At 40.7% G+C, this 23964-nt stretch overlaps 2 protein-coding genes across 9 annotated transcripts in view; both read left to right on the top strand.

Moving 5' to 3' along the window:
- LOC110499157 (dnaJ homolog subfamily C member 7) overlaps positions 1-19385 on the top strand; it is a 113798-nt gene extending 94413 nt beyond the window's left edge. For 3 of the 5 annotated variants that reach the window (XM_036955924.1, XM_021576108.2, XM_021576107.2), the window contains 6 exons: positions 5269-5360; positions 5754-5827; positions 6061-6207; positions 6627-6779; positions 10701-10775; positions 16922-19385. In XM_036955924.1, coding sequence (XP_036811819.1) covers positions 5269-5360; positions 5754-5827; positions 6061-6207; positions 6627-6779; positions 10701-10775; positions 16922-16959 — 579 coding nt within the window. In that variant the 3' untranslated portion in view covers positions 16960-19385. Of the gene's footprint in view, positions 1-5268; positions 5361-5753; positions 5828-6060; positions 6208-6626; positions 6780-9850; positions 10069-10700; positions 10776-13942; positions 14001-16921 lie in introns of all 5 variants that reach the window. The other 2 variants (XM_036955922.1, XM_036955923.1) reach the window with 2 other exon arrangements.
- Positions 19386-21962: 2577 nt separating this feature from the next.
- LOC110498770 (ATP-citrate synthase) overlaps positions 21963-23964 on the top strand; it is a 133399-nt gene continuing 131397 nt past the window's right edge. For 3 of the 4 annotated variants that reach the window (XM_036955916.1, XM_036955912.1, XM_036955913.1), the window contains exon 1: positions 21963-22142. The gene's annotated coding sequence lies outside the window, so the exon portion shown is untranslated. Of the gene's footprint in view, positions 22143-22248; positions 22491-23964 lie in introns of those variants that run through there. The other variant, XM_036955915.1, reaches the window with a different exon arrangement.

Here is a 23964-nt window from a genome sequence, read left to right as displayed (position 1 = left end):
TTAATTTCTCTAAGCCACCTCCGTAAAGATAATTTTGCAGTACGTCCAACTGGCCTCACAACCGCATACCACCTGTAACAAGACCAGCCCATGACTTCCACATCTGGTTCTTCACCTGCAGGATCATCTGAGACCAGCCACTCGAACAGCTGGTGAAACTGAAGCTTATTTCGATCTCTAATAAAGGCCTTTGGGGGGAGAAACTCATTCTGATTGGCTGGTTCTGGCTCACAAGTGGGTGGGCCTATGCCGTCTCAGGCCCACCCATGGCTGCGCCCTGCCCAGTCAGTAGGGCCTAATTTATATATTTTAATTGACTGATTTCCTTAATATAAACTGTAACTCAGTAAATCTGAAATTGTTGCATGTTGTGTAAATTTGTTTTGTTCAGTGTAGCTATGACAGTCAATGAATAAACAGTGCATTTGTAAGGTTTTCAGACCCCTTGACTTTTTCCACATTTTGTTACGTTACAGCCTTATTCTAAAATTGATTTTGTTTTTAATTAATCATCAATCTGCACGCAATATCTCCGAATGACAAAGCAAAAAAAATCTTGAACACAATTTTGCAAATGTATTAAAAATGTACAATTTAAATCACATTTACATAAGAATTCAGACTCTGTCAGCTGTGCAGCGAAGCTCCCCATCCAACCTATTTTCAGGTTTCTCCAGAGATGTTCGATGGGTTCAAATCTGGGCTCTGGCTGGGCCATTCAAGGACATTCAGAGACTTGTCACGAAGCCACTCCTGCATTGTCTTGGCTGTGTGCTTGGGGTCTTTGTCCTGTTGGGAGGTGAACCTTCGCCCCAGTCTGAGAACCTGCTCAGGACTTCATCAAGTGATCTCTCTGCGCTTCGTTCATCTTTCCCTTGACTAGTCTCCCAGTACCTGCCGCTGAAAAACATCCCACAGCATTAGGCTGCCACCACCATGCTTCACCTTAGGGATGGTGCCAGGTTTCCTCCAGTCTTGACGCTTGGCATTCATCACAGCAGATAATCTTGTTTCTCATGGTCTGAGAGTCCTTTAGGTGCCTTTTGGCAAACTCCAAGCAGGCTGTCATGTGCCTTTTTACTGAGAAGTGGCTTCCGTCTGGCCACTCTAACATAAAGGCCTAATTGGTGGAGTGCTGCAGAGATGGTTGTCCTCTGGAAGGTTCTCATATCTCCACAGAGGAAGTCTGGAGCTCTGTCATAGTGACCATTGGATTCTTGGTCACCTCCCTGACCATGGTCCTTCTCCCCTAATTGCTCAGTTTGGCCAAGCTGCCAGCTCTCGGAAGAGGCTTGGTGGTTCCAAGCTTCTATTTACTGTGTTCTTGGGGACCTTCAATGCTGCAGACATTTTTTGGTACTGTTCCCCAGATGTGTGCCTCGACACAATCCTGTCTCAGAGTTCTACGGACAATTGATTAGACCCCATGGCCTGTTTCTTTTTTTCTCTGACATGCACTGTCAACTCTTTATATAGACAGGTGTGCCTTTCCAAATCATGTCCAATCAATTTAATTTACCACAGGTGGACTCCAATCAAGTTGTAGAAACATCTCAAGGATGATCAATGGAAACAGGATACACCTGAGCTCAATTTTGAGTCTCATAGCAAAGGGTCTGAATACTTACGTAAATAAGCTATTTCTGTTTTTGTAATACATTTGAAAAACATTCTAAACCTGTTTTCGCTTCGTCATTATGGGGTATTGTGTGTAGATGTTTTTTTAAATTTAATCCTTTAGAATATGGCTGTAATGTAGCAAAATGTGGAAAAAGTCAAGGGGTCTGAATATTTTCCAAATGCACTGTATAGCACAACTTTGGATTTAACCATCTAAAAGTTTTTCCGTAGTGATCTAATCCTCTCGCTTCAGCCATGCAGTGTGCCTCGCAAAAGTGATTGATGTCCTCGTTTTGAAATGATTGCCTTATTTCTAAATGAACCATATGCACCAGGGCTTTTCAATTGGCTGCCCGCGGGTCACATCCGGCCCGTGGGTCACATCCGGCCCGTTTATCGATTTTTAGAATAGTTTTGATAAATTCTGTACATTTAGTTTAAAAAATATGAAAAATGATCCCCGTAAATTTCTGATGTCTAGTGCCAAAACTGCTCAAATGCAGACTTTATCACAGACTGAGATATGAGTGCTTCATCCAGCTCCCAAAAATGTTTGTATAACGTTTTGTGTTATATATTTTTAATAAGATCATCTTTGAGATCCAACAATCACAAATATATATACATTGGGTAAAAAAAAAAAATTGTCAGCCACCAATTGTGCAAGTTCTCCCACGTAATAATATGAGAGGCCTGTAATTTTCATCATAGGTACACTTCAACTATGACAGACAAAATGAGGAAAAAAAATCCAGAAAATCACATTGTAGGATTTTTAATGAATTTATTTGCAAATTATGGTGGAAAATAAGTATTTGGTCAATAACAAAAGTTTCTCAATACTTTGTTATATACCCTTTGTTGGCAATGGCAGAGGTCAAACGTTTTCTGTAAGTCTTCACAAGGTTTTCACACACTGTTGCTGGTATTTTGGCCATTCCTCCATTCAGATCTCCTCTAGAACAGTGATGTTTTGGGGCTGTTACTGGGCAACATGGACTTTCAACTCCCTCCAAAGATTTTCTATGGGGTTGAGATCTGGAGACTGGCTAGGCCACTCCAGGACCTTGAAATGCTTCTTACGAAGCCACTCCTTCGTTGCCCGGGCTTTGTGTTTGGGATCATTGTCGTAGCTGGATCTTTCAGCATGTTTCATCTTCAATGCCATTGCTGATGGAAGGAGTTTTTCACTCAATCTCACGATACATGGCCCCATTCATTCTTTCCTTTACACGGATCAGTCGTCCTGGTCCCTTTGCAGAAAAACAGCCCCAAAGCATGATGTTTCTACCCCCATGCTTCACAGTAGGTATGGTGTTCTTTGGATGCAACTCAGGATTTTTTGTCCTCCAAACACGACGAGTTGAGTTTTACCAAAAAGTTATATTTTGGTTTCTTCTGACCATATGACATTCTCCCAATCTTCTTCTGGATCATCCAAATGCTCTCTAGCAAACTTCAGACGGGCCTGGACATGTATTGGCTTAAGCAGGGGGACACGTGTGGCACTGCAGGTTTTGAGTCCCTGGTGGCGTAGTGTGTTACTGATGGTAGGCTTTGTTACTTTGGTCCCAGCTCTCTGCAGGTCATTCACTTGGTCCCCCCGTGTGGTTCTGGGATTTTTGCTCACCGTTCTTGTGATCATTTTGACCCCACGGGGTGAGATCTTGTGTGGAGTCCCAGATCGAGGGAGATTATCAGTGGTCTTGTATGTCTTCCATTTTCTAATAATTGCTCCCACAGTTGATTTCTTCAAACCAAGCTGCTTACCTATTGCAGATTCAGTCTTCCCAGCCTGGTGCAGGTCTGCAATTTTGTTTCTGGTGTCCTTTGACCGCTCTTTGGTCTTGGCCATAGTGGAATTTGGAGTGTGACTGTTTGAGGTTGTGTACAGGTGACTTTTATACTGATAAGTTCAAATAGGTGCCATTAATACAGGTAACGAGTGGAGGACAGAGGAGCCTCTTAAAGAAGTTACAAGTCTGTGAGAGCCAGAAATCTTGCTTGTTTGTAGGTGACCAAATATTTATTTTCCACCATAATTTGCAAATAAATTCATAAAATGTGGTGTGATTTTCTTTTTTTTTCCAATTTTGTCTGTCATAGTTGAAGTGTACCTATGATGAAAATTACAGGCCTCATCTTTTTAAGTGGGAGAACTTGGTGGCTGACTAAATACTTTTTTTGCCCCACTGTATATATAGTTATGCACGCTCAAGTTTTCCGTTTTTTTTGTCTTATTTCTTGTTTGTTTCACAATGAAAATTATTTTGCACCTTCAAAGCATGTTGTGTAAATCAACTGATACAAACCCACCTAAAATCAATTTTCATTCCAGGTTGTAAGGCAAGAAAATAGGGAAAATGCCAAGTGGGGTGAATACGCAATCCACTGTATCTTACACATCGGTCCCCGATTCAAATGTTTATCGGCGAATCATTGCATCCCTAGTAACAGGCATCTTCATTATAGCCACTTTTACATATTCCGTCCAAATAGACATCTCAAAGAAGCCGTAATACTTTAAGATTTTTTTTTTTTATAATACTGTTTTTGTTGACCAGTATTATAAACAGGCGGCAACACGTATTCCTTATGGAGCCGCACACTGCCCACTCTCCCGCTACACATGGACATGTGAACAATGACCGACATGGAGCTCCAAGATGCACAAATTACAAACATAGGAAACATTTAATATATGGAAATAAACAAGTTTTTTTTCTAATCAGTGTAGCGAGTGTTCATGTGCATCTGAACATTGCATCCACTTGGAGGATTGCAAAAGGATAAACTACTGAAACTGAATGGGCTCAGCGATCTAAGGCACTGCATCTCAGTACAAGAGGCATCAGTACAGTACCTGGTTCGAATCCAGGCTGAATCACATCTGGCCGTGATTGGGAGTCCCATAGGGCGGCGCACAATTGGCCCAGTGTTGTCCGGGTTTGGCCAGGGTAGGTCGTCATTGTAAATAAGAATTTGTTCTTAACTGAGTTGCCTAGTTAAATAAAGGTTCAATAAAAAAATACATGAATTAAAAAGTGCCATTGTGCAACTTGACCTAACATTTCAATACATGATTAGCTTTGCACACAGTTAATACTCATGATATTGGCGAAAGAAGTACAACAATATATACATTTAGGATAAATTCATTACTTACAAAAAAGGGAAAACATGAATGCGCCAAACCATTTATAAGGGGAATTAAATCATGTGCGGTCATGACGAGAGCGGCCGAGTCAGCTTCATCACACGAACAGAGCGCACGTTTCTTAGAATTTAACCTTTGCCAAGTTGTAAAAAATTACATTGTTTAGGAGTGCAAAGACAAATTCAAGTTCCTGCTCACACGTACTTCAGAGAATAGGCCTTCCCTAACAGAAATATGCAAATACATGCTAAAATGCGCCAATAGGATCTCACCAGCTCGTGCTTCGCTCAGCCTAACTCCCTCCTTGCTTGTTCTGCCCAATGTGTCTCCCAACTCCCATTTGAAAAAGGCCCATCTTGGGGTTAGTTAAAAGTACATTTGATAATACTTTATGTATGTTAGCAATCCAAGCTAGATTCTGGAAGTTGAGTTCCTAATTGTTTGAAATGCATGCCATCTGTTAATTTGTGTTTTTACTTCCTCTCCTTCAGCTGAATAAACCTGATCAAGCAATCGAAGATTGCACAAGTGCAATAAAGTTGGACGACACATATATCAAGGCCTATTTGAGACGAGCACAGTGGTAAGCTATGAAAAGTACTTATAACAAGTGGCTCAGACTTGGAGCGATAATCAGCGATCAAGTCATTGAGATCTCCCATGGTGGGTGTTTCATGCAAACACCTTAGATGACGGCAGTTTTGTTACCTAAGGCTTGCTAGCGAGAACTACCCTCTCCTGATTGGCTGTGGCGTGGTTGCGTCGCCGAAATTTGCTTAATATTGAGACATTTCAATTCTGGTCACTAACTCTCTCGTCACTGACCGTTAAGTCGCTGTGTCTCTCCTCTTGTTTCCCCCTTCCATTGAAAATGACTGATCGCTGGTAGCTAGGCTGCTGAATATCGCTTCCAAGAGACTCTTTGCCTCTTGACTCTGAGACAGTGAGACACTTAACTCTGCTTTTTTTTCTGCAGTTATATGGACATCGAACAGTATGAAGAAGCTGTACGGGACTATGAAAAGGTCTACCAGACAGAGAAGACTAAAGGTATGTTGGTATTGCAACCATAGTTTACGTGATAGTCACCAGTGGAAAAATAATGGCAGAGGTTGAACAGTACTCGTTTTCTTTCCTGTGAAGTTTTTCACTCATTTCTTGAAATTTTCTTGATGGTGATGATTGATTACATTATTGCATTTGTTCATTCGGGTGAAATTGTTTTGTTAACAAATTATCTCTTCTGTCTTTCCCTCTTTCTATTTCCCTTTCCCTCTGTATAGAACACAAGCATCTCTTGAAGACGGCTCAGTTGGAACTGAAGAAGAGCAAGCGGAAAGATTACTACAAGGTTCTGGGGGTGGGAAAGAATGCCACAGAAGATGAGATTAAGAAGGCCTATCGGAAACGGGCCCTCATGCACCACCCAGGTACACCAACATACACAGGCAACACCATTGAGGAGTAAGACTGACCTGTGTTCAAATAATATTTATATTCTTTCCGTTACTCCAGGCAGGCTCAATCAAACATCAACGTTTTTGAAAGAACACTATAGAATAGATACTTTATTGTCAATTGGTTAGAACGGAAATTTGTCTTTTGCCTTTCCCAACACCCCCATATATAGACTCCCACATTGAGAGGCACAGGGTCAGCTGCAGTGCAGCGCCCCTGGATGGAGAGCAATTGTGCCTTGCTTAAGGGCATAATTGCAGGATGTGATATAAGGGATCAGAGAGCAGCCTTTCCCATTTTCATTTTTGTGTCTCTGGGAAATACCAGCTGCAACGCAACGGTCAAGTAAAGCGTTCAAATTTTCACCTAATGTTTTCTATTTGCTGGTCAGATCGTCACAGTGCGGCCACGCCAGAGGTACAGAAGGAGGAGGAAAAGAAGTTTAAAGAGATGGGCGAGGCCTTCACTGTGCTCTCTGACCCCAAGAAGAAGACTCGCTATGACTGCGGCCATGACCTGGAGGACGACAGCAATAATATGGGAGGTCAGTAACCAACAATCTAAACTCAGCAAAAAAAGAAACGTCCTCTCACTGTCAACTGCATTTATTTTCAGCAAACTTAACATGTGTAAATATTTGTATGAACATAAGATTCAACAACTGAGACATAAACTGAACTAGTTCCACAGACATGTGACTAACATAAATGGAATAATGTGTCCCTGAACAAAGGGGGTGTCAAAAGTAACAGTCAGTATCTGGTGTGGCCACCAGCTGCATTAAGTACTGCAGTGCATCTCCCCCTCATGGACTGCACCCGATTTGCCAGTTAATGCTGTGAATGTTAACCCACTCTTCCACCAAAGCACCTGCAAGTTCCCGGACATTTCTGGGGGGAATGGCCCTAGCCTCACCCTCTGATCCAACAGGTCCCAGACGTGCTCAATGGGATTGAGATCCGGGCTCTTCGCTGGCCATGGCAGAACAATGACATTCCTGTCAGGAAATCCCGCACAGAAGAAGCAGTATGGCTTCTGGCATTATCATGCTGGAGGGTCATGTCAGGATGAGCCTGCAGGAAGGGTACCACAAGGGAGGAGGATGTCTTCCCTGTAACGCACAGCGTTGAGATTGCCTGCAATGACAACAAGCTCAGTCCGATGATGCTGTGACACACCGCCCCAGACCATGACGGACCCTCCACATCGATCCCGTTCCAGAGTACAGGCCTCAGTGTAATTCCTTCGACGATAAACGCGAATCTGACCATCACCCCTGGTGAGACAAGACCGTGAAGAGCACTTTTTGCCAGTCCTGTCTGGTCCAGTAATGGTGGGTTTGTGCCCATAGGCAACGTTGTTGCCAGTGATGTCTGGTGAGGACCTGCCTTACAACAGGCCTACAAGCCCTCAGTCCAGCCTCTCTCAGCCTATTGTTTACAGTCTGAGCACTGATGGAGGGATTGTGCGTTCCTGGTGTAACTCGGGCAGTTGTTGCAGGTGTTGTAACACGTGGTCTGTCGCTGCGAGGATGATCAGTTGTCCGTCCTGCCTCCCTGTAGTGCTGTCTTAGGCGTCTCACAGTACAGACATTGCAATTTATTGCCCTGGCCACATCTACAGTCTTCATGCCTCCTTGCAGCATGTCTAAGACACGTTCACGCAGATGAGCAGGGACCCTGGGCATCTTTCTGTTGGTGTTTTTCAGAGTTTTCATAACTGTGACCTTCCGTCTGTAAGCTGTTAGTGTCTTAACGACCGTTCCACAGGTGCGTGTTCATTAATTGTTTATGGTTCATTGAACAAGCATGGGAAATGGTGCTTAAACCCTTTACAATGAAGATCTGTGAAGTTATTTGGCTTTTTATGAATTATCTTTGAAAGACAGGGTCCTGAAAAAGGGGCGTTTCTTTTTTTGCTGAGTTTAGAATCAGATTCCATTTTCCTAACCTTAAACACTACCCCATAACCACTGATTTAGGATTTATATTTCTTCACCCCAAATCCTAGCCCTAACCATTTCGCTATTCCTAGCGACTGAGGATCTGCCGAGGATCTCCCCAATTTCGTGACATTCATTTGGTAGTTAGTCTTGTCCCATCGCTGCAACTCCCGTATGGACTCTGGAGGGGCTAAGGTCGAGAGCCATGCATCCTCCTACCCTGCCAAACCGCACTGCTTATTGACACACTACTTGTTTAACCTGGAAGCCAGCCTCACCAATGTGTTGGAGGAAACACCGTGTCAATAAGCAGTGCGGCTTGGCAGGGTAGGAGGATGCATGGCTCTCGACCTAAGCCCGCGCCTTCACAAGGAGTAGCTGGAGCGAGATGGGACAAGGACATCCCGGCTGGCCAAACCCCTCCCCTAACCCTGACAATCACGGGCAAGTTGTGCACCACTTCATGGGTCTCCCAGTCGCGTCCGATTGCGACACAGCCTGGGATCGAACCCGGGGTCTGTAGTGACGCGCCTCTAGCATTGCGATGCACATTAAACACTACCAAAACACTTCCCCTACCCAAAAATCTACTCTACAGGTCAAAAGTTTTAGAACACCTACTCATTCAAGGATTTTTACTTTATTTTTACTATTTTCTACTTTGTAGAATAATAATGAAAAAATCACAACTATGAAATAACACATATGGAATCATGTAGTAACCAAAAAAGTGTTAAACAAATCAAAATACATTTTATATTTGAGTTTCTTCAAAATAACCACCCTTTGCCTTGATGACAGCTTTGCACACTATTGGCATTCTCTCAACCAGCTTCATGAGGTAGTCACCTGGAATGCGTTTCAATTCACAGGTGTGCATTGTTAAAAGTTAATTTGTGGAATCTGTGGAATGTCTTTCCTTAATGCGTTTGAGCCAATCAGTTGTGTTGTGACAAGGTAGGGGAGGTATACAAAAGAGTGCCCATTTTGGTAAAAGACCAAGTCCATATTCCAGCAAGAACAGCTCAAATAAGCGAAGACAGTCCATCATTACTTTACGACATGAAGGTCAGTCAATACGGAATTTCAGCTGCGAAAACCATCAATCGCGATGATGAAACTGGCTCTCATGAGGACCGCCACAGGAAAGGAAGACCCAGAGTTACCTCTGCTGCAGAGTTTAAGTTAGAGTTAACAGCTTCAGAAATTGCGGAGTTCAAGTAACAGACACATCTCAACATCAACTGTTCAGAACAGACTGTGAATCATAGTCAAATTGCTGCAAAGAATCCACTACTAAAGGACACCAATGATAAGAATAGACTTGCTTGGGCCAAGAAACACAAGCAATGGACATTAGAATGGTGGAAATGTGACCTTTAGTGACCTTTAGTGACTCCGAACCGGAGTCCAAATTGGAGATTTTTGTTTCCAACCGCCGTGTCTTTGTGAAATGCGGTGTGGGTGAAAGGATGATCTCTGCATGTGTATTTCCCACCGTAAAGCATGGAGGAGGTTGTGTTATGGGTTGGGGGTGCTTTGCTGGTGACACTGTCTGTGATTTATTTAAAATTCAAGACACACTTAACCAGCGTGGCTACCACAGCATTCTGCAGTGATATGCCATCCCATGTGGTTTGCTCTAAGTCCCACTATCATTTGTTTTTCAACAGGACAATGACCCAACACACCTCCAGGCTGTGTAAGGGCTATTTTACCAAGAAGGAGAGTGATGGAGTGCTGCATCAGATGACATGGCCTCCACAATCCCCTGACCTCAACCAAATTGATATGCTTTGGAATGAGTCGGACTGCAATGTGAAGGAAAAGCAGCCAACAAGTGCTCAGCATATGTGGGAACTCCTTCAAGACTGTTGGAAAAGCATTCCAGGTGATGCCGGTTGAGAGAATGCCAAGACTGTGCAAAGCTGTCATCAAGGCAAATGGTTGCTACTTTGAAGAATCTCAAACATAAAATATTTTGTTTTGTTTAAAACTTTTTTTGGGTTACTACATGATTACACGTGTTATTTCCTAGTTTGGATGTCGTCACTATTATTCTACAATGTAGAAAATAGTCAAAATAAAGAATACCCTTGAATGAGTAGATGTTCTAAAACCTTTGACCGGTAGTGTAGTTTAAGATTACCTTACCCTCAATGCTAGTCTGAACCATAACATCAACATCAAACCACTACCCCTAACCACATGTCTAGGGTCAGATTACCTTACCCTGGGTCCTAACCATAACCACTGAGGGGACAAATGCAACACTGGCCATTGATCAGCGTCGGCCTCTCTCATGGTCAAGAGTCAAAATGTAATTCTAGGAGAATGGCATATCTCTGAAAAATATACATGTGATCGAATTGTGCGAGAAATAGTTGCCAATTTTAAATGTCTATTCCCAGTGCAGTCTTTAATACAAAAAAGGTTTGTTTTGATGTGTGGATGTGACTGAATTGGGGGGAGAATTAATATCGCACGTTGACACTTTGACTCATTGCTGTTGTTTCTCTGCAGATTTCAATGCCAACAACATCTTCAAGACCTTCTTTGGAGGCCCAGCAGGAGGATTCAGTTTTGAATCCAATCACAGTATGTAGGAACACTGCTGTGACAATGATACTTTTTTACCTTTAATTTGTACACAGGTTATTCAGACCCCTTGATTTTTTTAAATACATTTTGTTACGTTACAGCCTTATTCTAAAATTAATTAAATACCCCATAATGATAAACCAAAAACAGGTTTCTATTAATTTTTGCAAATGTATTCAAAATAACATACGGAAATATCACAAGTATTCAGACCCTTTACTCAGTACTTTGTTGAAGCACCTTTGGCAGCGAATACAACCTTGAGTCTTTGGTCTGATGCTACAAGCTTGGCACACCTGTATTTGGGGAGTTTCTCCCGTTCTCTGCAGATCCTCTCAAGCTCTGTCAGGTTGGATGGGGAGCGTCGCTGGACAGCTATTATCAGATCTCTCCAGAGATTCTCGGTCGAGTCTGGGCTCTGGCTGGGCACATTCAGAAAATTGTCCAGAAGCCACTCCTGCCTTATCTTGGCTGTGTGCTTAGGGTTGTTGTCCTGTTGGAAGGTGAACCTTCGCCCCAGTCTGAGGTCCTGAGCACTCTGGAGCTGGTTTTCATCAAGAATCTCTCTGTACTTTGCTCCATTCATCTTTCCCTCGATCCTGACTAGTCTCCCAGTCCCTGCCACTGAGAAACACACCCACAGCATGATGCTGCCACCACCATGCTTTACCATAGGCTTGGTGGGAGGTTTCCTCCAGACGTGATGCTTGGCATTCAGGCCAAAGAGTTCAATCTTGGTTTCATCAGACCAAAGAATCTTGTTTCTCATGGTCGGAGTCCTTTGGGTGCCTTTTTGCAAACTCCAATTGGGCTGTCATGTTCCTTTTTACTGAGGAGTGTCTTCTGTCTGACCACTCTACCATAAAGGCCTGATTGGTGGAGTGTTGTTGGAAGGTTCTCTTTTCTCCACAGAGGAACTCTGAAGCTCGGTCAGAGTGACCATCGGGTTCTTGGTCACCTCCCTGACCAATAACCTTCTACCCCGATTGCTCAGTTCGGCCCTGCAGCCATGTCTTGGTGGTTCCGAACTTCTTCCATTTAAGAATGATGGAGGCCACTGTGTTCTTCTGGACCTTTAATGCTGCAGAAATGTTTTGGTACCCTCCCCCAGATCTGTGCCTCGGCACAATCCTGTCTCGGAGCTCTACGGGAAATTCCTGACGTTATGGCTTTGTTTTTGTTATGTGAACTGTGGGACCTTATATACACAGGTGTGTGCCTTTCCAAATCATGTACAATGAATTGAATTTACCACAGGTGGACTCCATTCAAATTGAAGAAACATCTCAAGGATGATCAATGGAAACAGAATGCACCTGAGCTCAATTTCAAGTCTCATATTAAAGGGTTTGAATACTTATGTAAATGAAGAGTGCCTTGGTCCTCCTTTCATTTTGATGACCAATTTAACGCATTTACCGAAGAGCACTTTCTGTCGACTGAAATTTGCCAATATTTCTTAAACTGTTTTAACTTTTTTTTTATTATTTATTTTTATTTTTATAATAGAATATTCGAAACATACAATATACTTGCAGTGAAGCCGCTCAACTACTACATAATGCATAATACATAATGTCTTCCAACAGATTCCCATTCAGGGTCAATGCCCTGCTCAAGGGCATGTTGACCGATCTATCACCAGGCCAAAAGACGTGAACCCGAACCCTCCAAGACCCCCCCCCCCCCCCCCCCCCCCCCCACACACACACACACAATTCCCCAATAGCTGTCCCTCAACCATTTGAGACCCCTCCCACAGTACCCCCCCCCAGAAAAAATATAACTAATACAATTAATTCCATTCCCCACCCCCAAGAACCCCCCAATGCACAAACAACCAAGAGAATAAACTAAATATTAAAAAGGAAACATAGAAGAAAACACCAAACAACAATGCAAAAAAATTATACATTTACAACAAAGGACAAGAACAAGGACAACTAAAATCATAACAGCAATGCCAACTGTATATGTTTGTGTGCATGTCTGGCACTATTACATGTATGTGTGTGTTCTTGTATGTGTGTGTTCTTCTCTGTGTTTATTTGAATGAGTGTGTGTGTATGCATGTCGACAAACACCTGCACGGCACCAGCCTCAGGCAAACCGGCATTAGTTGTAAAAACACTGCCACTTAGTGTCATTCAGATTGACTTTTTATTATGTTTTATTTTGATTTTTTTATTATTATTTTTTTCCTTTTTATCTTTGACCATCATTTTATCTCTCACACAGCAACTCACTCCCACTTGTCTCCAATTCCACATACCAACCCTCAGCTTCCCTCAGCCCATCCCATCCATCTCTGCTGGCCACCCACTTTCGAGTTTCTACGCAACACATATCTTTCAACTATGCTGTGATGTTTAACGTACAATTTCTTATCGAATAGAATCCACAGATTGCGAGTTGAAGATAAATACTTTTACTAAGAGTATGAGCAATTGACTGACCTGGTCTCTCCAGATGTCCTAACAGTACTATTTCTATGGTCAATTTTAGATCAATGCTATGCATTTTCAGCCATTCCTGAACCTGAGACCAGAAACAGGCTACCTGAGGGCAATACCAAAATAAATGGTCTATCGATTCTGTATCCTCACAACACAATCTGCAGAGCTTCGATGATTTCATGCCCCAAATATTCAACATTTTGTTGGTGGCAAGAAATCTATATAATAATTTTTGCTGAAAAGCACGAAGTCTTGACTATTGCGTTTTATATATCAACTCATACACCCTGTACAACGGAATCTGTACATCAAAAATATCTTCCCAACTATTTTGCAATCCGTATGGCACATTTGTCAACATCCTGGTCCTCAAATGAAACTGGTATACTTTCCTATTTATGCGATTTTTATTCCTCTGCCAGTTTTGACCCTTTATATTGGGCAGACAGACCAGTTCCCTACCTCCTCCCGCTGCCACCCGCCTCCTCCATTTTTGGGGCAATGCTGTAATCAATTGGTTGTACTCTTGGATTGAGCAGACCTTTCCGTACAATTCTGATAACTCCTTGAAGTACATAACTCTACCATTTTAATTTACATTATCATTTAAGAACAAAATACCCTTTTCAAACATCTTTCCCATAAATACAGGTATTTTATCAACCAGCACATTTGAGTTCAGCCATAATATTTGTTCTATCTTTTCAGGGGGATGAAATTGAAGCCAGCTCTGCAATGCTTGTTTCACCATCAGCCCATTTTATAGGTAAACTGCAGGGTAATGTAAAAGTTGTATTTTTTTAAGGATCCAATACGTAATATTGTACATAATTAGGTTTTAGTCCAGAGAGTACAGAAAGTTATCTAGATCTTCAATGAGACATTGCAGGGATCTAGCTTGCGGACTTAATACAAAACTTGAGTCATCGGCATACATGGACACCTTTTGTTTTTAAGCCTTGGATTTCTAATCCTCTGTTATTGGATCTGATTTTAATAGCTACCATTTCGATGGCCATAGCAAATAGATATGGTGACAGCCATATGTTTAACTCCTCTTGACAATTCAAAACTCTGAGCCGTTATTTACTATTTTACACCTGGGGTTACTATAATTTTTTTAACCTATTTTATAAGAGATTTACCAAAATAGAAAAAATCCAAGCATTTATAAATAAAATCCAGTCTTTATCAAATGCCTTTTCAAAATCCGCTATAAATGCCATTCCTGGCTTCTTAAATGTTTCATGATCTATTATTTCTAGTCGTTGTCGAATATTATCTCCAATGTATCGTCCATGTAAAAAACCTGTCTGATCAGGATGAACAATACCTGGTAAAACCTTTTTAATTCTGAGGGCTATGCATTTTGCTAGTATTTTTGCATCACAACATTGAAGTGTAAGGGGCCTCCTGACTGTCTTTATATTTGCCATCTGGGTCTTGTTTTAATAATAGAGAAATCAGACCTTCCTGCTGAGTACCTGACAGACTACCATTTCTATAGGAGTTGTTAAAACAATCTAACAATGGAGCTTTTAGTATATCAAAAAATACTTGATATACCTCTACCGGTTTGCCATCACGCCCTGGCATTTTTCCAGACTGAAGGAGTTGAATAGCCTCAATTCTTCCTCTGTAATTTGGCCTTCGCACTGATCTTTCTGTACATTTGGTTAATTTTCCATTTTTTATATTATTTGGAAAGTATTCCTTACCATAATCTTCATTCAGTGGGAAAGGATGAGACGGAAAAGAGAAGATCTGCCTAAAATAATTAGCTTCCTCTTTTAAAATATAATTCGGAGAATGATACAGCGTTCCTGTATTGGAGATTCAGGAAGAATTTTGTGAAATTCTCTATATTCCATCCAGTTTGCTATATTTTTTGTAATAGATTACATTAGATCATTTTTGAAGAAGTTCCTCAAGTTCTTTTTCCTCAAACTTATTTTGTATCTCTGTAGTGTTGCTATCTACCTGTACTATTAGTTCATGGATTTCCTTAGTCTCGTCTCTTTAGCCAGAAACTGCTTTTTTTATTATTATTATTAGCACGTCCGGTGAACAGGTCAGGGTTCCATAGCCGCAGGCAGAACAGTTGAAACTGGAGCAGCAGCACGGCCAGGTGGACCGGGGACAGCAAGGAGAGAGAGAGGTTTTTGCAATGTTACGTAGATGGAAAAAAGCTGTCCTTGAAACAGTCTTGATATGTTCGTCAAAAGGGAGATTAGGGTCCAGAGTAACGCCGAGGTCCTTCACAGTTTTATTTGAGACGACTGTACAACCATCAAGATTAATTGTCAGATTCAACAGAAGATCTCTTTGTTTCTTGGGACCTAAAACAAGCATCTTGGTTTTGTCCGAGTTTAAAAGTAGAAAGTCTGCAGCCATCCGCTTTCTTACAGTGGGGCAAAAAAGTATTTAGTCAGCCACCAATTGTGCAAGTTCTCCCAAATACTTATTTTCCACCATAATTTGCAAATAAATTCATTAAAAAGCATACAATGTGATTTTCTAGATTTTTTTTTTCTTCTCATTTTGTCTGTCATAGTTGAAGTGTACCTATGATGAAAATTACAGGCCTCATCTTTTTAAGTGGGATAACATGCACAATTGGTGGCTGACTAAATACTTTTTTGCCCCACTGTATGTCTGAAACAGAGGCTTCTAGCGAGGGCAATTTTGCAGCTTTACCATGTTTCATTGAAATGTACAGCAGTGTGTCATCCGCATAGCAGTGAAAGTTAACATTGTGTTTTCGAATGACATCCCCAAGAGGTAAAATATATAGTGAAAACAATAGTGGTCCTAAAACGGAACCTTGAGGAACACTGAAATTTACAGTTGATGTGTCAGAGGACAAACCATTCACAGAGACAAACTGATATCTTTCCGACAGATAAGATCTAAACCAGGCCAGAACTTGTCCGTGTAGACCAAGTTGGGTTTCCAATCTCTCCAAAAGAATGTGGTGATCGACGGTATCAAAATCAGCACTAAGGTCTAGGAGCACGAGGACAGATGCAGAGCCTCGGTCTGACGCCATTAAAAGGTCATTTACCACCTTCACAAGTGCAGTCTCAGTACTATGATGGGGTCAAAAACCAGACTGAAGCATTTTGTTTACATTGTTTGTATACGAAATCTTTGATGCAAGAGAGAAAGAGACAAGAATGTAGTCAAAACGACTATCTGGATTAAGTCTCCATGTATATCTCACTAGGTCTGGGCTTTTTTAGTGTCCAAATATCCACTATTTCTAATGTGTCCATAATATTTGTGATTTCCTTAAGGTGATGATAGTTTGTGGAGTGATTCTTTACAGTCCATTGAGGTACTTAACACTCTTTTATAGTCTCCTACCATAATGATTAGATCATTTGTTGCCTGTAAGTTGAATAAATTGGTATAAATGTTTTCAATGAAGTGTGGATCATCCTGATTTGGACCATATAGATTAATGAGCCAAATCTCTTTTTTTGTCCACTTTCATATATTATTTTTGCTTTGTTATTATGGGGTATTGTATGTAGATTGATGAGGAACAGTTTTTATTTAATCCAGTTTAGAATAAGGCAACAAAATGTGGAAAAACTCGAGGACCCTGTAAACTTTCCAAAAATACTGTAATTTGTCATGGATTTCAACACAGCAAAGTAACATTTCTTTTTTTCCACCCTCTAGACCAAGCACCTGGAAATGTATTTTTCCAGTTTGGCTAGAAATGAAGAATGCCATTGGGAATGCTGTAGCCCTGTGGTGGACAATATTAAGTCGGAGGCACCCTCACAAGCTGATTTTTATGCTCCCAATGTTTTTTGCAAAATGTTGCTTTCACATGCTAAAAAGACACTCAGTGTTGTTATCTGAGCGAGAGATGGTGCTCATCATGCTTGGCATCTTCCTAAAAATCTTTTTGGCTGTTACCACCACATTTGACAATATCCTCTTCAAATTCAAACTGACAAGGGCGACTTTTGGTACGTTTAGTAACTAAGAACGTAACTAATTAAATAGGTTATAGGTTTTTTGACAAGGGGGTTTCGGAAAAACTTGAATCCTCAGGAAATTGTTTTGATTCTCTTTTGTGATTATTTGTCGCAAAGCATGTTTTGAAGGCATGAAATAGGAGTACTGTTGCCAAAATATACATTTCATTGCTTGAATGGAAAATGTTTGCTGTACCTGGAGCAAGTAGAGGTTTGTAAATGAACACATGGGAGTGCAACTCCGTTGTTAGTTTTAGTAGGTCGCATGATTTTTTTCATTCACGCCACATAGAGGTCGCCCGGAAACACAAAGTTAGCATGGGAATCACTTGACGGTAAAGCAGAAACTGACCTTAGGGCAGAGTCTAGGAACTACTTCAGTCCCATGTAGAATGAGGCCTGGTTTTCATTTGTTGGAGTTTCATGTTAGTCTCCATTTTGCTCATTGATGCATTGTGCATTTTACTGGTCTTATTTTGTGCTCCTAATTTGATTTGAGATTTTGTTCAGTTCTCTTAAATGTATTTATTTATTGTATATTCAAACTGTATCCATCTCAATGACAGTGTTGGTGATATTCCATTTGATTTCTAATGTTTTCTATTGAATAGGATGTAAAAAAAAACATATCCTTGACCCATGTATGTAAAGTTTTGACCTCTTAATAGATCTATTTTTCTCCATGTGGTTTTCAAGCATTGCTTTGGCCCCATAATACGATGCATCCGGTTTCAACTCCCAAGTGAACATTTGAAACTTCAGCAGCTAGTCTTGTAGATCAGTTTCTAACTCTGGTCCAGGCGAAGTACATGTTCCTCTACAAACTAGTAGAGGAACTGTGTAGCAGATGGACCAGAGCTAGTCAGTCCCTCACATAAGTGGTGCCTTAGATGTTGACTAGACTGGACACGCTTGTGTGCAAATGTTAATTTTGTCCATCTTTTTCTTTTTATTGAACCTTTTATTTAACTAGGCAAGTCAGTTAAGAACAAATTCTTATTTACAATTATGGCCTAGGAACAGGCCAGGGGCAGAACGACAGATTTTTACCTTGTCAGCTCTGGGATTTGATCTAGCAACCTTTCGATTACTGGCCCAACGCTCTAACCGCTAGGCTACCTGCAGACATGATCAGGACGCGCAGGTTGAAATATCAAAATGAACTCTGAACTAACTATATTACTTTGGGGAGAGGTTGAAACACATGAAAAATGTACCTTGCTGTTGCTAGCTAATTTGTCCTGGTATAAACATTAGGTCCTTTCTTTCTGGATCTTTGTAGAATTTTGGCCATTTTGAGTCACACACGTGTGTGTTCTCTTCTCTGTCAATCCACATATAGAAGTGGAAACCTTGGTGGTTTCTAGTAATCTCTCCTTTAGTTTTGTTCCTTCTTCTGTGGACTTTATATGGCAGTTGGTGACCAACTTTAAGATGCATTACCACCAACTGGACTGGGAACTTCAGTTCATCCTTCAATCACCCATGTGGGTATATTCTCCTGAAAACTAATGAGGAGATTGGAGAGGTGGGACTTGCAGCATGTCACGAGAAAAAAATAGAACCGTCTTCTATTTTAGCGCCTAGCTACTCAGACGCTCGTTGACACGCACAAGTTGTTTGGATGAAATGATTGAATAATGTATGTGTACATTTATTTAGCAATAAATGTTAGGAGAACTCTACTGACTGACGTTGCTTGAACACAAAGGTTGAGAAACTCTCTTGTAAAGTGTGCTAAGCAAAGTCACCTATTTTAATTGTAGTTTTACTTTGAAGATGTTTAAATTTAAAAAGAAAAGTGGATTCGCAGCCTAGTACGATACAAGATGAGAATTGACTTGCTGGAATTGGTTTTGTGTTCTGTTCCAGAAAAACAACATTCTCAGTCTGGCCAGTCTAGGCAATGGGATCTTGAAAGAAGATACTTGACAAAAAAACAGATCCCTTTTTTGCACCTAGAATGAATGTTTGGTCAGTATGTCCCCTCTCAATCTGTGTGCTTCTCACCTGTGTGCCAGGTGTAGGTTGAAAACGTGAACAGAAACGCTACATTTTCATGATCCTAGTACCTGTGTACCATTTAACATTTTTTTTTTTTAAGAATATGCAGTACAATGTTTTGGTTGAAGGAAATAAAGATGAATCTTTTCCCCTTATCTCTTTGTCCTCATTGTTTTACATTTGAGTGGAGATATTGCTTCCACTATCTCTGATTCTACAAGTATAGTTTCAGAAAGCTAGTATTCTTTGTCAACATTACAACAATACAACACTGACACATGGCTTTGCCAAATTATAGCAAAAAAACATGTGTTTTCCCCACAAATTATAAGGCTAGGATTTTCAACTAAATGTATACAGAACAAAAATATAAACTCATCATGCAACAGTTTCAAAGATATACTGAGGTACAGTTCATATAAGGAAATCAGTCAATTGAAATAAATTCATTAGGCTGTAAACTATGGTTTTTACATGACTGGACAAGCTTGCAGCCATGGTGGGCCTGGGAGGGCATATGCCCACCCACTTGGGAGCCAGGCCGAGCCAATCAGAATTGATGTATTATCTGGAATATAGGGGTCTATTAAGTCCATTACAGAGTGGATTCAGAAAGGGAAGAACTACCCTTGATGCATTACTGAAAGTTCGGTGGTGACCAAAGATTTGGCAATGAAGTGATGTTAATAGTGTATTTTGATATTGAAAAAGCATAATATGCTTATATTATGATACAATGTGGTGGGAAGGTCTACTGATTTAAATTGAATGAAATGCGTATTAGTGGGAGAATGTATAACTGGATTAAGGATTTCTTCTTTGACTGACCCTTCCATGTCAGGGTGGGATTGGAGTTATCAAGAGGAGGAGGTGGAAAATGCAACTCCACAGGGTAGTGCTATTAGTCCTATCTTATTCATGTTGATGATTGATGATATCTTTGGGGATATGGGACAGGGTATAGGTGCAACGTTATATGCAGATGATGGTGCCTGTTGGAAAAGGGGAAGGAATATTCCTTATGTAATAGAGAAAAGGCAAGGTGATTTTGTAGCAGTAGTGGAATGGTCCTTATGAGGTTTAAAGTCACTATCTAAATCTTGCCATATGTTGTTCGCTAACAAAAATAGATGAACGAATGGAAATGGTAACAGAATTTAAGTATTTGGGGCTGAATTTAAGAATTTTAAGTATTGAAGGGCGGCAGTTAGCCTAGTGGTTAGAGCGTTAGGCTAGTTACCGAAAGGTTGCAAGATCGAATCCCTGACCTGACAAGGTAAAAATCTGTCATTCTGCCCCTGAACAAGGCACGCTGTTAACTGACTTGCCTAGTTAAATAAATAGTAGTTATAATAGTAGTAATAGTAGTAGTATAATAAATAGTAGTAATAATAGTTAAATAAATAAAATTGAGACTGAATACGTTCTTATGTTTAATCTAATGAGGATGATAGTTGGGCATGATTGGGGGCAGATAGGCCATCTTTACTGAATATTTATTGTACTTTGATGAGATCGTCCATAGATTATGGGTGCTTTGTATATGGTTCTGCGGCTTTTACATCGCTGTTGTGCCTTGATAAGATGCAAGCGAGGGCACTCATGATGTGCGATGGTGCATTTGTAAAGCCTCAACACTGGTTGAGTCTTTACAAATAGATACTGGGGAAACGCCACTATCCCTTGGAAGAGTTAAGCTAGCCCTGGCATACTGGGCAAGACAGAAGAGAAACGCTACATTTTCATGATCCTAGTACATGATCCTAGTAAAAATGCTCACACCACCTGATAAAACCCTATCAAAGCTTAGAAAAAATACATTTGAATCATATCAAGTATGGAAATGGATTAACCTAAAATCTTCAATCCCAAAAACCCTAGTACCGCCAACAAATTTTACGGTAGATCATCCTACACTGACACTATTGGAAGACTGCTGTGAATATGAACAATATCAAAAGAGGGGTTTTGGTGCAGAGATTGGAAAAAGGGTTGCTTACTGTTGACTCAGATATTGTCATAGGGCCATTTGTGTCAATAGGAAATGTACCACTGTGGTTTTATACAAGACCACATGTTGATCTTAGCCCGATGGAAGAAAATTAACAGTGGTGTGAAGAAGATAATGAAGGAACAATGGTGGATCAGTATATTAGTAATCCGTTTTTTTCTTGTCTTGCAGTGTATACAGATCCCATGAAAGGATCCCATGAATGGGAGGACAGGAGAAGGTGTATTTATTCCTGAGTTCGATGTTCATCTATGCAAGAGATGTATTTGTATATTCAACAGAAATTGTTGCAAATAATTTGTTGGATTGCAATGGATAGAGGAGGTGCAACTAAGAACAGTAGTAATATGTTCGGACTCTGCATCAGTTTTGTGTAGTTCAAGATCTGGAAAGTCAGAACGTGAGGATTTATGGTTAGAAATAAAAAGCAGTGAAAACAAATATTGTGGATATACTGGTGCAGTTGGGTAGAGGGTAAATTAAAATATTGATTCGGGGTGATGGGAGTAGTGAGGTTTGTAGGGAATTGTTTTATTTTATTAGAAATTCAGGGTTAGGTAAGAGTAGATAGAGTAGATAGGTCGTGACCGGCCTCACACAGTAGGTGGCGGTGTATGCAGATGTCAGTTGGTTGCGATTAGCCAATAAAACTTAAAGAATAAGAAACCTTGCCCAATGGTAGTGGGTGTAAAGGTTTGGAAGAATATCACCACGTGGTTATGTTTGAGCCAATGGAACAGCCGAAGAGGTCGTAATCGTATCGGCAGATTATGGGGCGACAAAAACGAGTGAGGTGGCAAGAGAAGACTGATTTATTTGGCGTAGATCGCGCAGCCCTCTAAACTAGCTCGTAGCAACCAGGACATCATTTTACACCCCTAGGACGTAGCATTCGCATAAGGTATGATTCTATCTGTTCTGACTTTCTTCATGTCTTGCTACATCGAAATTTACCTAGAGAGCTATGCGCGCATGATGCTAGGAACGTCTGGCGGGATCGTCACTAGTAATAAACCCCGCCCATTTCTACAATTCCTCTAAACATTTTATTTTAAACCTAACCCCAATTCTAACCTTAAATGAGTAATTTTGACTTTGTGGCCTTCGACTCTGACTTTGTGTATATAGAAGCTAATGGAAACCATCTGACGGTGTAAAATCTGTCGTTCCCTACTTCCTAGTTAGTTAGCTAACTACTGTAGCTAGCTGGAGTTAGTTCAGCAGCGACTAAATTGCAAACAACGTGCTGGTGAGTTTGTCCTGCAGGACTCTTAACGTTACCTAGCTAATTTAGCCAGCCGGCAAGCAACCAGAAAATTCATCTTTACCGTGCCTGTTTAGCTAAAGCGTTTACCCACCCCAAACCAGGACGGAGTAGCTCACTGGCTAGGTATCTAGCTACAAGCTAGCATGTGATACTAAATATTTTTCTATAATTTCTACTGGAGGTAGTTTTGCTGTCTGCACTCAATCACCAACCCAGGAGGAGGTTGTTCCGGGCTCAATGCTGTTAACGTTAGCTACTGCTAAACACTATCATGTATTTAATTTGTCCAAGAAATGAGGGTGTGGAATTAAGTGTTGAAGTGTTGTGCGTCTTTGTAGCTAACTTTTGTTTGCTCTTACCTTGTTAGCTGGCTAGCTGCTTAATTAATCAGACCGTGAGTGATAAAAGCTTTCTGTTTACAGTCTGAAATAAAGCAGGGCTCTACACCGAACTATTGTACAAGGAGCACGTTTGCGCCTCAGTTGAAAGATATATGCGCACAAATAAATTTAGCAGTACAATTCAAATTATTTGATATATTAAAGGTGAACTGACACCGTTAACTATTTTGCAGATATGAAACGGATAGTTAAATATCAGTCAAAGTTGATGCTACAAATCCAACTTTATACGAGTTTCTATAAATAGGTTTTATTTGACTCAACATTTCATGATGTACACTAAACAGGTATTCCCAAACTGGGGTACGCACAATGCTGTCGGAGGTACGCCAACAAATGGTGAATCACATTTTTAAAAACATCAATCTTTACACATTTTCAAACAATTCCTCTGATTTTCCAACAGGGCTATATATTTGGGTGAGGGGGTTTTCTTGTCTGAGTAGCCTTGTTTCACTGCCAAAAATCAAATGTAACCATCTAGTGTTCAGCGAAATAACAACACAATGTCAAATACAAGTAGCCTAGTCAAATAATTAACATCCAATCACATTAACCGGTCTGTATGTAGCCAAACGTAGCTGCTGCTCATGTTGGTATCTGTACTGATGGCGCAAAAGCCATGACAGAAAGACATAGTAGAGTGGTAACGCACGTGCAAGCAGTTGCTCCCGACGCCACTTGGGTACACTACAGCGTCCACCGAGAGGCTCTTGCTGCCAAGGGAATGCCTGACAGTTTAAGACGTTTTGGACACTACAGTGAAAATTGTTAACTTAATTTCTTGACGCAGGATCATTTTCATCAAATCCGCTGAATTGTACAGCGCCAAATTCAAATTAAATTACTAAAAATATTTAATTTTCATAATCACAAGTGCAATATAGCAAAACAAAGCTTAGCTTGTTGTTAATCCACCTGCCGTGTCAGATTTCAATAAAGCTTTTCGGCGAAAGCATAACAAGCGTTTATGTAAGAACATCTCTCTCAGTAGACAAAATATTACAAACAGCTAGCAGCCAAGTAGATTGGTCACGAAAGTCAAAGCAATAAAT

Source organism: Oncorhynchus mykiss, chromosome 20 (assembly GCF_013265735.2).
Source record: "Oncorhynchus mykiss isolate Arlee chromosome 20, USDA_OmykA_1.1, whole genome shotgun sequence".
NCBI classification, from domain to species: domain Eukaryota; kingdom Metazoa; phylum Chordata; class Actinopteri; order Salmoniformes; family Salmonidae; genus Oncorhynchus; species Oncorhynchus mykiss.
The sequence above is the reverse complement of the archived record's forward strand: the minus strand, read 5'-3'. Positions and strand labels throughout refer to the sequence as shown.